The sequence below is a fragment of the Pelophylax lessonae genome (assembly GCF_965119305.1).
Source record: "Pelophylax lessonae genome assembly, chromosome: 3".
NCBI lineage: Eukaryota > Metazoa > Chordata > Amphibia > Anura > Ranidae > Pelophylax > Pelophylax lessonae.
The window spans coordinates 552,548,334-552,560,887 of record NC_138770.1 but is presented as its reverse complement, the minus strand read 5'-3'; the positions used below and the strand labels follow the sequence as shown (position 1 = coordinate 552,560,887).

General features: G+C 43.0%; 1 protein-coding gene across 1 annotated transcript in view; it reads left to right on the top strand.

Annotated features, from left to right (window-relative positions):
* The window catches only part of KIF26B (kinesin family member 26B), a 546,719-nt gene that overhangs the window by 268,416 nt on the left and 265,749 nt on the right, over positions 1 to 12,554 (top strand). The window contains exon 4 of the mRNA XM_082249575.1: positions 158 to 324. Within this exon, the coding sequence (XP_082105701.1) occupies positions 158 to 324 (167 nt within the window). The remainder of the gene's footprint in view (positions 1 to 157; positions 325 to 12,554) is intronic.

The following is a 12,554-nucleotide window of genomic DNA, read 5'->3' as shown; positions in this document are numbered from 1 at the left end:
ATTGGTCCAGCTTATAGAGTATTTTTCATAGTTACATTGGTCCAGCTTGGACCAATGTAAGTATGGTTGTGCCTTACCTGGCCAATTAACGTTGAAGATGCAAATAACTGTAGTAGTCAATGTAGTAGAGGATTGTAATATGTGTTTCTTCTCATAGATCTCCCAGCTGATGACTGAGAACGCCCGCGAGGGACTAACAGAGGCAGCACTAAACCGCTACAACGCTGATAAACCTTCCATATACAGCTTCCCCGCATCAAACACAACATATGTGGCAAGCGAATCATCCACCGGAACATCAGTGGCTGCATCTTTCTTTGCCAGGTAACATTCATTATTATTTTTTGTTATTTTTGTTTAAACCATGTATCTTAAAAAAGAAGTAATAAGTTGCAGATAACCCTACTCTACATTCATTCTGCACATCCTGAGTTGGTCCTCAGAATGGAGGTGAAGGGGAACGGAGGCTTTACTAGAAGGTGGAAAAAGTTGGTCTTCTAATCCTTAATAAAATTGTAAGGAATCCATAGAGGGTATTGGCACAGCAGGGCTGATTTATGTGCACAAACCTTTTGCTATGGCACAACCAGGTCATATGCATTGTGTGCCAAAATACTAGGAACTGTACTGTACACAAACAGTTTTTATTGCATGCCATGGAGAGAAAAACACTGTTTCCAAGCCCTCTATTGGCTCACTTTTCTTAGATTTCAGATGATCACACTGAAAAAGTGCTTGTGCTTGCTCCAAATGAAGATCCACAAGCAAGGACTGCACACCAAACTCTCCATCATATGAAAGCGGAGTTCTGGCCTCTTGAAAAAAAAAAAAATTAAAAGTCAATAGCTACAAATAATGTAGCTGCTGACTTTTAATATAAGGACATTTACCTGTCCAGGGATCCTGCAATGTCGGCCCCCCGAAGCCTGATTTGTTCGGTTTGGGTGCAGGCACCGGCATTGCAACCAAGGGAAACCGGCAGCGAAGCCTTCAGTCTTCACAGCCAGTTTCCTACTGCACATGCGCGAGTCATGCTGTGCTTTCTTAATGGCTTTCATCTTCTGGGATACACACAGGTCCCAGAAGGCAGTGGGGGCCAGAAGGAGGGGCTGATCTAAATCCTGAAATGACATACCTCGCCGTGGCACTGTTCCTGGTTTTTAACATTGGTGTCTATGGGAAATCTTGGTCAGCTTGACATGGCACTGCTCCCAAACCATAATGACAGGGACATGAAACTTGGGAAGCACCGAGCGGGGACCCAGGACTACAACATATCAGATATCGGGGTTTGTCAGCTTGCCTAGGTAATTTACCATGTTGTAGTCCTGGGTCTCCTCAACGTGCTCCCCAAGTTTGGTGTCCCTGTCACTTATGGTTCAGGAGCAGTGCCATGTCAAGCTGACCTAGATTTCCCATAGAGCTAGTGTATTTACATGCATTGAAAAGTGAAAAAAGGTATTGCTTCACTTTAAGTACATTTTCGTTTTACATACATACTCTGGTCCCATTATGTACTTAAAAGTGAGGTTTACCTATATTATTATTTTCAGGACTTAGGGCCAACTGACACCTGACGCGCACAGGAAGGTGGACTGCATTTCTGTGCAACGTGGTGCGATTTTCAACCCATTCATTTGGATGGGCTGAAATCACACTGGATCACAGAAAAAGTAGTGCTCTACTTTTCAAAAATGGCTGAACTCATTTGCATATTACTGCGGTACCAAACAATCCGGTAAAGGCAAGAGCACTTTGTTTGCGATCTGCATTTGGGGTGTCGTTAGGAATATGTTGACCCCCGCAGCAGATTGCCCACACTGTGTTCTGATGTGAAAAAACCCTTATAGTGGCAAAATATATATGTTACTCAAAAAAACTTCAACTATTGGCCAACATCCATAATTGAATAATGGGCAAAACATGAAAAGAAAAACTGGATTTTAAAGGCCACAAAAGGAGGAATGATCACAATTATAAAAAAATAACTACTTTTATTGCATCCAAAAAATGTTAAAAATCATTTACACAAAACAAGGTAATCAAAGTTAAAAATATATTCCTCATTTGAATATTATTTAGTACAAAAGATCCCGGTATGTGGTGTAAGTCTTCAAAGCCTAGTGGCAAAATATACTATTTGTATTTATATTCACCTTTTCTTATTGTAATCTTTTATATTCGAAGCTGTTGTTGCTGTTAATAATAACTCTCAGCTGGCATGTTGGTTACTATATTTTACTATTATAATAAATGCATGCCACACTGTTTTCTTCTGTCCTTGTGTGAACAACTAGTATTTAGACTGAATGTTAAAATTGCCGTAATCTTACCCAAGTTGTTGCCAAGGAAATGGACAACGATGAGCATGTTTAAGATGCAGAAATTGTTCTATCTGAAATGGAAGACTCCAGTGGGATTTAGCATAGTAACGCTCGCAGAAGCAAACAGAAATTGTATCCAATTCTTAAATGAAAATAATTATTTCAGTCAGGAGGGACAGGATCACTGTATAACAACAGCGTTTAGAGAAAGAAACATTATGTTTAAAGGCAAGGCCATTACAAATCAGCAGTGTTTTTCCTAATTATAATTAAGAAAGATTTCAATTTATTGAGTCATTGTAGAGCAAGGTTATGCAAAGGAGACAAGGATCCAAAACAGAATACTGAAGTCATGGAAGGACAAAACACTTCTTCATTGCCTGCACTAACGCCAGTGAATTAAATAGCTCCAGATTCAGGATACTGTAATTCCTTGCTGACAACAGTGCAGCAGACCTGGTACCCTGGGGAGCAGAGATTTGCAGGCTTGTAATTTTACAAAAAAACTCACTCACTTACGTCTCGTGGGGAGCTTGTGGACCCTCATAGTTATACTTTGACCTTGAAATTCCAGATGTGATTAAGAACCCCAGCTGCTTTGATTTAGAAAACCTGCGTGCAAAGATGTTGTAATTTTGGTTAAAACCATACACTCAGTCCCTTACAAAATGTGAAATTCTATATTTAAATGGTGTGCAAAAAAAGCAGCGCTATTTCCAATAATAGTGTCAACAAATATGAAATATAATACCTAAAAAATATAAATACATAAAAATCAAATGAAAATAAAAGTGAGAAAATCGGTCATAAAAAAGTGTCTTTAACCTCCCTGGCGGTATGATTCTTTCGGATTTTAGGTGCTGAAAGCGGTACCATTATTTTTCATGTAATTCTTGAGAATGAGCAGCCCAAACCAACTATTTACATTTTTTTTTTTTACTGTGCGTTCTTCTTTATAACATCTCGGGTATGATAAAGTTTGAGACACAAAATCATAAATTATAATATAATAAAAAACTATAAAAAAGTTAAAATATGTATGTATGTATACATATATATATATATATATATATATATATATATATATATATACTGTATACATATATATATATATATATATATATATATATACGTATATATATATATATATATATATATATATATATATATACACACACATAAAAAGTACAGTAAAACTGCAGGAAAGGGCACTGGGGGTCAATGTAATGTGAATTTATTTTATTTTGAATGGTATCAGTGTGTTTGGTGTGTTTTACATTTGAATTTGCCGCTGGTTCCACCCCTCTGCAAACGTCACGTCGCAGGAGACGGAAGCCGGGGCACGGAGAGGATCGGGAGGAAGATCCGCCGCCGCATACCGCTGAGATACATCGCTGGATCCCGGTGACAAGGTAAGAAACCTCTTTTACAGGATCCAGCGATGCTTCTGGCGGTACCCCGAGTGTGGCTCGGGGTTACCGCTTTTGGCTCTGAAATTTAACCCCGAGCCACACTTGGGAATACCGCTAAGAGGGTTAAGAAACGTCTTAGTAATCAAAAGAGCCTTCACTCGTACCCAATTCATTCTCTGAATTGTGCACAAATTACTTCCAATTTATTGTGCAGAGAAAATCCACCACCATGCGAGATAGTCAGATGCGCCTCTTACCAGATTGGTTGGACCATTAGATTATACATGGTCATAAACACTCAACATATCCGGGTCGGAAACGATTTCATAAACCATGTCAGCTGCTTTCAGTATCTGGGTCACCACTGAAAAAAATCACATACAAACTCCCATGGTGAAGTATGTTATGAACTTAATCCATTTACTAAATTGCATTTCCAGTATGACAGTAAAAACAAGATCTATCAATCCGTGCATACAAAATCCTGTAGTAGGCTGATGGCTGAATAATAGTGAGACGCCAAGTCGGGTTGACAAGAAGCACAGACCCACGCCACCACGTGATGTCATCACAGACAGGCCATGCCCAACATGTTTCGTCACAATGACAGCTTCGGGGGACAGGCTGAAACTATATATTTAAATGCACTCCTATCATGGACTGTTCACCTGAATATGCATCATTGTTTATTGTGGACAGAGATACAGTATCTCACAAACGTGAGTACACCCCTCACATTTTTGTAAATATTTTATTATATCTTTTCATGTGACAACACTGAAGAAATGACACTTTGCTACAATGTAAAGTAGTGAGTGTACAGCTTGTATAACAGTGTAAATTTGCTGTCCCCTCAAAATAACTCAACACACAGCCATTAATGTCTAAACCGCTGGCAACAAAAGTGAGTACACCCCTAAGTGATATCCAAATTGGGCCCAAAGTGTCAATATTTTGTGTGGCCACCTTTCTTTTCCAGCACTGCCTTAACCCTCTTGGGCATGGAGTTCACCAGAGCTTCACAGGTTGCCACTGGAGTCCTCTTCTACTCCTCCATGACGACATCACAGAGCTAGTGGATGTTAGAGACCTTGCGCTCCTCCAACTTTTATTTGAAGATGCCTCACAGATGCTCAATAGGGTTTAGGTCTGCAGACGTGCTTGGCCAGTCCATCACCTTTACCCTCAGCTTCTTTAGCAAGGCAGTGGTCGTCTTGGAGGTGTGTTTAGGGTCGTTATCATGTTGGAATACTGCCCTGCGGCCCAGTCTCCGAAGGAGGGGGGGGGGGATCATGCTCTGCTTCAGTATGTCACAGTACATGTTGGCATTCATGGTTCCCTCAATATACTGTAGCTCCTCAGTGCCGGCAGTACTCATGCAGCTCCAGACCATGACACTCCCACCATGCTTGACTAGGCAAGACACACTTGTCTTTGTACTCCTCACCCCGTTGCCACCACACATGTGGTGTGTAGGAGGCTTTAGGCTGATGTCAAATAGGTGACTCTGCTGCTAGTGATCCTCTTGCTGGCGATTTAACAAAATTACCAGCAACAGGATTGCTAACAGGCTGCCTGTTTGACCCTATGGAATCACTCCCTTTGTAGCTGAGGAAACGATATCTTGCACCCATCGCTAGCGGTTGAGATTCAGTAGCTTTTGACATCAGCCTTAAGGGCTAGTAAGCTTCTATATCCAGCTTTCTTGTTCCTCTTGTTCATTCTTGTTGTTCCTAGGTGCTGTCTAAGGCTACCTCTGAAAGGGTGCCCCCCTCCCCTCTGACGTCCGACAACACATGAGCGATGGCTGTGTTAACAGGTGGCACTTTTCTCTGTCTCCAAGCAAACTCCTCATTAGGAATACATCAGTAGGAGGGTGTGGCAGAAAAAAATGTATCAGGCAATCGGACAAGTTCTTGGGGATTGGAAAAGTGCTATTTGTCAAAGCAGCCTTCTTCTTGCTAGCTGTGCATTCGGACAACTGTTGGGGGAAGGGGTAGCACCATGACCAACACCTCACTGTCTGCCTTAGACTGTGCCTAGGAAGATAGGACAAAGCACTACATGTATTTTGTCTCTTGGGGAACAGAGCACATTAATAAAAATTGAAGTAAGATCTCTTCTTTAACCACTTCTGGACCCCTAAATGACCAGGCCATTTTTTGCAAAGCAGCCCTGCGTAACTTTAACTGACAATTGCGTGGTCGTGCGACGCTGTACCCAAAAAAAAATTGATGTCCTTTTATTCCCCACAAATAGAGCTTTCTTTTGGTGGTATTTGCGCTATAAACAAAAAAAAAAAGCGACGATTCTGAAAAAAAAATATATATATTTTTTACTTTCTGCTATATAACATTCCCAATAAAAATAATTTAAAAATCAAAGGTTTTCATCATTTTAGGCCAATTTGTATTCTGCTACATATTTTTGGTAAAAAAAATCCCAATTAGCCTATAATGATTGGTTTGCGCAAAAGTTATCGTGCCTTCAAACTAGGGAACAGATTTATGTAATTTTTATTTATTTATATTTTACTAGTAATGGCAGCGATCAGCGATTTTTAGCGGGACAGCAATGTGGACAATCGGACACCTAACTGACAATTTTGACACTTTTGGGGGACCAGTCACATTACTACAGTAACCAGTGCTAAAAATATGCACTGTTACTGTACTAATGACACTGGCAGGGAAGGGGAACACCAGGGGCTATCAAAGGGTTAAATGTGTCCCTAGGGGGTGCTTTCTAACTGTGTGGGGGATGGGCTTGCTGCATGAACACAGAGATCTGTGGTCCTAAATAAGAGGAACACAGGATCCCTGTGTTCATTACTGACAGAACAGCGGTCTGCTGTGTTTACAACGGCAGACCACCGTTCTGTCTCCACGGGGAGTGATTGCGGGTCCCCCTGGACCCGCTGATTGGCTCCCCCTGTAGCCAATTGGCGCATGCAGCCCCACTAGCGGTCCTGCGAAGTGACGTACAGGTACGTAGTTTCTCGGGACAGAGCCAACCTGCTGCCGTAAAACTACGGTGGCTGGTCAGCACGGGGTTAAAGGATAAGTTCACTTTTTAGAAAAAAGATAATAAATGCAAAATGTTTGCAGGTAAAAAATAAAATGTTTAAGGTGCAGATTTGAATAGAGACTACATTGGCACTGTCTTCTAGCCTCCTCTAGTCTCCATAACCTTAGGAAGGTTTAGTTCCACTGTGTGCTGGTGGCTCCTGTGCCTGCAGTGCTGAAAACCAACCCAGGCAGATTTTCCAAACTGTGCAACAGATTTTTAGGGCCTCATGCACACTGCAGCTGATAAACTCACATTTTTGTGAGTTTTTTTTTTTTTTTTTTTAACAGCCCTTAAACTCCCCTCTATGTTATCCTATGTGTCCATGCACACATGAACGTTTTTTGAAGTTTATCAGCAGGGGAGTTTACGGGCTGTTGTCTGAACGCCCTAAAATTGCATTCAAGAGCAGTTCTTCTGACCACAAAAAATGATGAACACGGAAAAATAAGCATAAACACGCTTTTATTAGCGTTTTTTTACATTACAGAGCTAAATGTAAGCTGGTTTAATTTTACAAAAACACCCAAAAACACTGATGCTGAAAAACATTCAAAAACGCTCATAAACGCAGTTTCCTGCCAGCAATCTGACGTCCAGAAAGACATTTATTGAATGTCCTGCGTGCATGGGGCCTTATTGTACTTGCCTAAGAGCTGGGCAGAGGATTTTTATTGACACAGAGCTCTGTTGAGCAGCTGAGGGGGAAATTTATGAATGAAGCTGAGATTTTATAGTAACTTTATCTCATAAAATGTATCACTGCTTTGTGGCAAAGTTGATAAATCTGTCCCGCTATGTTGTTAGAATGAACAATAAATGACCAAGTACAGCAGCAGTGCAACTCAGTAGATCAACCGATTAAGTACAAATTTCCCAAAAAGAGGGAATGGTACAATCCTTTGCTATGGTGCTTATGAATGATGCGTAGTAAATAGCAGTGGCATTACTGGGCACTGACACCCAGGCTAGATGCTCTGGGTCTCCTGCTGTGTGACTTTAGCTTAGGTTCACACTGCGGCAGTACGAGTTGAATCTGTTTTACTGTGCAGTTTGAAGAAGCAGCTCCAGTATGAGTTGATGCGGTTGAGATGGGATTCCATTCCAGTTTTGATGCGATTTGGATACAGCTGCGATCTGTCTCTCCCAGGTATAGGAGGTGAGAAACAAAGCAAACACTTGTAGAAAATGTACTAGAATCATGTTGCCTTAGGACAGATAAGTGATCTGCATGCAGTTACCATTCAAGTCTATGGAGCTACAAATCGCATCACACTGCACTAAACTCCCACAGGACCCTTTTTAAAATCGCATCGGATTCACAGTGCATATATGTGAACAGCCTCCACAGAAATTCATGTTATTTCACTTATCATGCGATCCCATGTGTTCTGGAACATATCAGAAATGACATCATTGTGAACCAGGGCTTAACAGACACTGCTTTGAATGCACATAAGACCCTAAGGGAATTTCAGCAAGTTGTTAGCATGTAAACATCCCCTAGCTTTCAATTGGCCACTATGTCTGTCAGAACCTGTTGGGATCACAGTACATGGTGGGGTTGGTTTACTAAAATTGGAGAGTGCAAAATCTGGTGTAGCTGTGCATGGTAGCCAATCGAGGAGTTCTGCCCCCCATGAAAAAATTAAAAGTCAGCAGCTACAAATACTGTAGCTGTTGACTTTTAAATATTAGAACTTACCTGTCCAGGGCTCCCGCAATGTCAGCATCCGAAGCCAATATTTGTATGGGCTCTCGGGTGCCGCCGCCACCATTCAGGGTAAGGGAACCCGGCAGTGAAGCCTTTCAGCTTCACAGCTGGATATCTACTGCGCATGCGCGAAGCGTGCTGTGCTTTGTAATTGGCCTGGCGGCGGAGGAGAAAGAAGGGGGCCGAACTTCCGCGGGAGGGCGCCGTGTCGCTGTCACCTGGAAGTAGGGAAGAGTACCTGTCAAAAAGAGGTACCCGTTCCCTCTTCCCACCTGAAAGGTGCCAAATGTGGCACTGGAGGGGGGGAGGAAGCATATAAGCGAAAGTTCCAATTTTGGGTGGAAATCTACTTTAACCTCCCCCCGTCCGCGCTACAGCCTATATACGGCTGCAGCGCGGACTCGAATTTTCGGGAGGCCGTTTTTAAACGGCCTCCCAGTGACACGCCCCCAGCGCGCTCCCGCGAGCGCGCTGCGGGGAAAATCTGTGTCGGCCGTGTCCCTTGGACACAGCCGATCACAGATCATGGTGAATGGCCAATCACAGCGGCCATTCACCACGTGATCTGGCCGTCCAATGAGCGATGATCTCATATGTAAACATATGAGATCATCTCTCATCGCCGGCGCTCCTTCCTCACACGGAGCCTGCAGTGTGAGGAAGGAGGGGGAGCCGACAGCCGCTGGGGACACACAGCGATGTAATCAGGGCACCGATCACCAGTGCCCTGATTACTAAAAGGTAAAAACACACACACAGTGCCCCCACATCAGTGCCCACAGTGCCCCCCATCAATGCCCACAATCAGTGCCCATAGTGCTGCTAGTCAGTGCCCATCAGTGCCTGCTCATCTAGGCACTGATGAGCACTGACTGGCAGCACTATGGGCACTGAGTGTGGGCACTGATGGTGCTGCCCATCAGTGCCGCTCATCAGTGCCACCTGTCAGTGTCCAGTGCCATCCGCCAGTGCCCATCAGTGCCGCCTATCAGTGCCCATCAGTGCCGCCTCTCAGTGCCCAGCAGTGCCACCTGTCAGTGCCCAGCAGTGCCACCTCTCAGTGCCCAGCAGTGCCGCCTCTCAGTGCCCAGCAGTGCCGCCTATCAGTGCCCAGCAGTGCCGCCTATCAGTGCCCAGCAGTGCCGCCTATCAGTGCTCATCAGTGCCGCCTCTCAGTGCTGCCTCTCAGTGCCGCCTCTCAGTGCTCATCAGTGCGGCATATTACCTCCTCATCAGTGCCCATAAGTGCCACCTCATCAGTGCCCATAAGTGCCACCTCATCAGTGCCCATCAGTGCAGCCTATCAGTGCCCATCAGTGCCGCCTCATCAGCGCACATCAGTGAAGGAGAAAAATTTATTTTCAAAATTTACTCGCAGAAAATAAGAAAAACTTTTTTTTTTTTTCAAAATTTTTTGTATTTATTCTTTTTTTTTGTAAAAAATAAAAAACCCAGAGATGATTAAATACCACCAAAAGAAAGCTCTATTTGTGTGAAAAAAATGATAAAAATTTCATATGGGTACAGTGTAGCATGACCGCGCAATTGTCATTCAAAGTGTGACAGCGCTGAAAGCTGAAAATTGGCCTGGATGGGAAGGGTGTTTAAGTGCACAGAAGGCAAGTGGTTAAGCTTTGACAAACAAAACCTTGAAGCTAAATGGTTACTATGCAGAGCTGCACCAGAATTTGCAATCTCCAGTTTTAGTAAATCAACCCCAGTGTGTTATGTGAGCTTTTCTTCTCCCCTTTGTGTGCAGCAGGAAATTCCTAAAAATGACCCAAAATTGTATACAAGCCAGTGGGTGGATCAAGCCTGCCCTTCAGTTACACAAAGCCACAGTTTTTTATTGTGTACAATTATAACCTTCCAGTCGCTGTCCTCTTAACAACCAATGGTGTCACCCGTTAATAAGGAGGACATCGGGTGCCTGCATGCCCTCCTGGTTTGCCCTTCTCCATCAGCACTGGGGTCACAATAGCTGAGTGAGGGAGAGAAACAGAGGGAGAAGAAAAACATTGGAATACTAGTCAGTAATAGTGTGCAAAAGTATGTTTGCATTGGAAGAATCAACCACCTCTAATGTTGAGGGTCCTATGTTTGGGGATGTTGCTGCGTTATGTAAAATTATTAGTTTAGCTTTTACATTTTATAATAAGGTGCCTTGAGATTGAGCAGAATTTTAAAGCGTGTCTTGAATAAAAAAAGGTTGAGAAACACTGGGTTAGGCCCCTTTCACACGGGCGCACCGCCGACGGAGTCCGTTCTGCTCAGCGTGGGATCGATCCGCCAATCCCTGCTGAGCAGGTGGATGACAGCTCCGTCTCCGCGCGTGTGCAGAGACGGAGCTGTCAGATCCATGCTGTCCTCTTTGGGAGATCGGATGAGAACGGACCGCCTGTCCGTTTTCATCTGATCCGATCCTCCAGATGGATGAAAAATAGGGTTTCCATCTGTCCAGATTTCACGGACAGGATCGGAATCGGATAGCAGCAGGTGTCAGTGGAGATGTCTCCGCTGACACCCGCTGCCCCATAGGGATGCATGGGGCATCTGATCAGGTCTGCCTGAAATACTGAGAGGCGGTTTGGATCGGATTGTCCGTGTGAAAGGGGCCTTAGGCTATGGAGTAGCCATACTGGGCAGATATGATGCAGCTGTTTCTGGGCCTGTGAGTTCAGGGAGTCTTTATTCTGACTTATCCTTCCCCTATCTAAGTACTGTGTGCTCACATTACATCTGTGCAGAATAAAGCAGTATTTCTCCTTTCTCTGTGCTAATTTTTCTTCTTTATCTATCCTGTTGGAGCATCTGGTGGATGTATAAGTGTTTAGTAAAGTTATGATACACTAGTGAAAGGAGGACACTGGCATACATTGTTCCTACAGATAGTTGGTAGTCATTTTGCAATAACCATTAGAACAGTAGGATTATCTTGGTCTTCTGTATAATGGTGATGTTGAGAGACAGAAATTACAGGGTAACTCCTCTTTCATGGGGAAAAAAATAGCAAATAAAGAAAAAACAATATAGCGTATACAATTGCAACACAAATCATATTGTAATTGAATGATATAAAAAATGAACTTTCCTTTTCCATCTGCAGCTGTTGCGATGTTCTGAAATTGCAATGCAATATGGCTACCTGGAGCTGTTCTGTACACAGAATGTGTACTGACCACACTCCATAAACATAATTTCCTGCTTGTGTGATTGGCTCACCAATTTTCCCAGGAGTCTGCTTAAGATACAAGTCAGATTTCTGGCATCCCCTGTAACAAAAATTTCATTTTGGTGAGATACTCCCAATAGGAACACGTCTAAAGGGATGCAGGCCCAGCAGCTTTCCTCATTAGAGCCCTGCAGCTGCCACAGCTGATAGATAATTATGAAACCACTCCCATTTGACCCACTCAGCACAGAGGCACAGAGGAACAAACAATGATTTCTTCAGAATAACAAAAGGTAGGAATCTGCAACAAAGTTTGTTAAAATCCTTGCAATGTACGGAGATCACCCAGAGGGGAATGTTTTTTTCTCAACAAAAGTGGAGTTATGCTTTAAAGCTAAACTTATTCTGCAAATAGTTTGCTTTTCTAAAGCGTAACCTTAAAGGGGTCATAAAGCCAAAAGGTTTTTATCTTAATGCATTCTTTAAAAAAATCCCAATAAGCGTATTTTGATGTGCAAAAGTTATCACGTCTACAAACTAGGGGAAATATTTATGTCATTTTTATTTATTCATTTTTATTTATTCATTTTTATTTCTAGTAGTAGCGGCGATCAGTAATTTTTAGCGGGACTACGACATTGCGGCGTACAGATCGGACCCCTAAATGACATTTTTGAAATTTTTGGGGGTGATAAGTGATATTACTACAGTAATCAGTACTAAAATTATGCACTGGTACTGTAATAATAACACTGGCGGTGAAGAGAACAAGGGTCTGCTGTGTTTATAATGGCAGACCACGTTCTGTTTTCCTGGGGAGGGATCGCGGGTGCCCAGCTGCAATCGCTTCCCCCATGCTCGCTTCC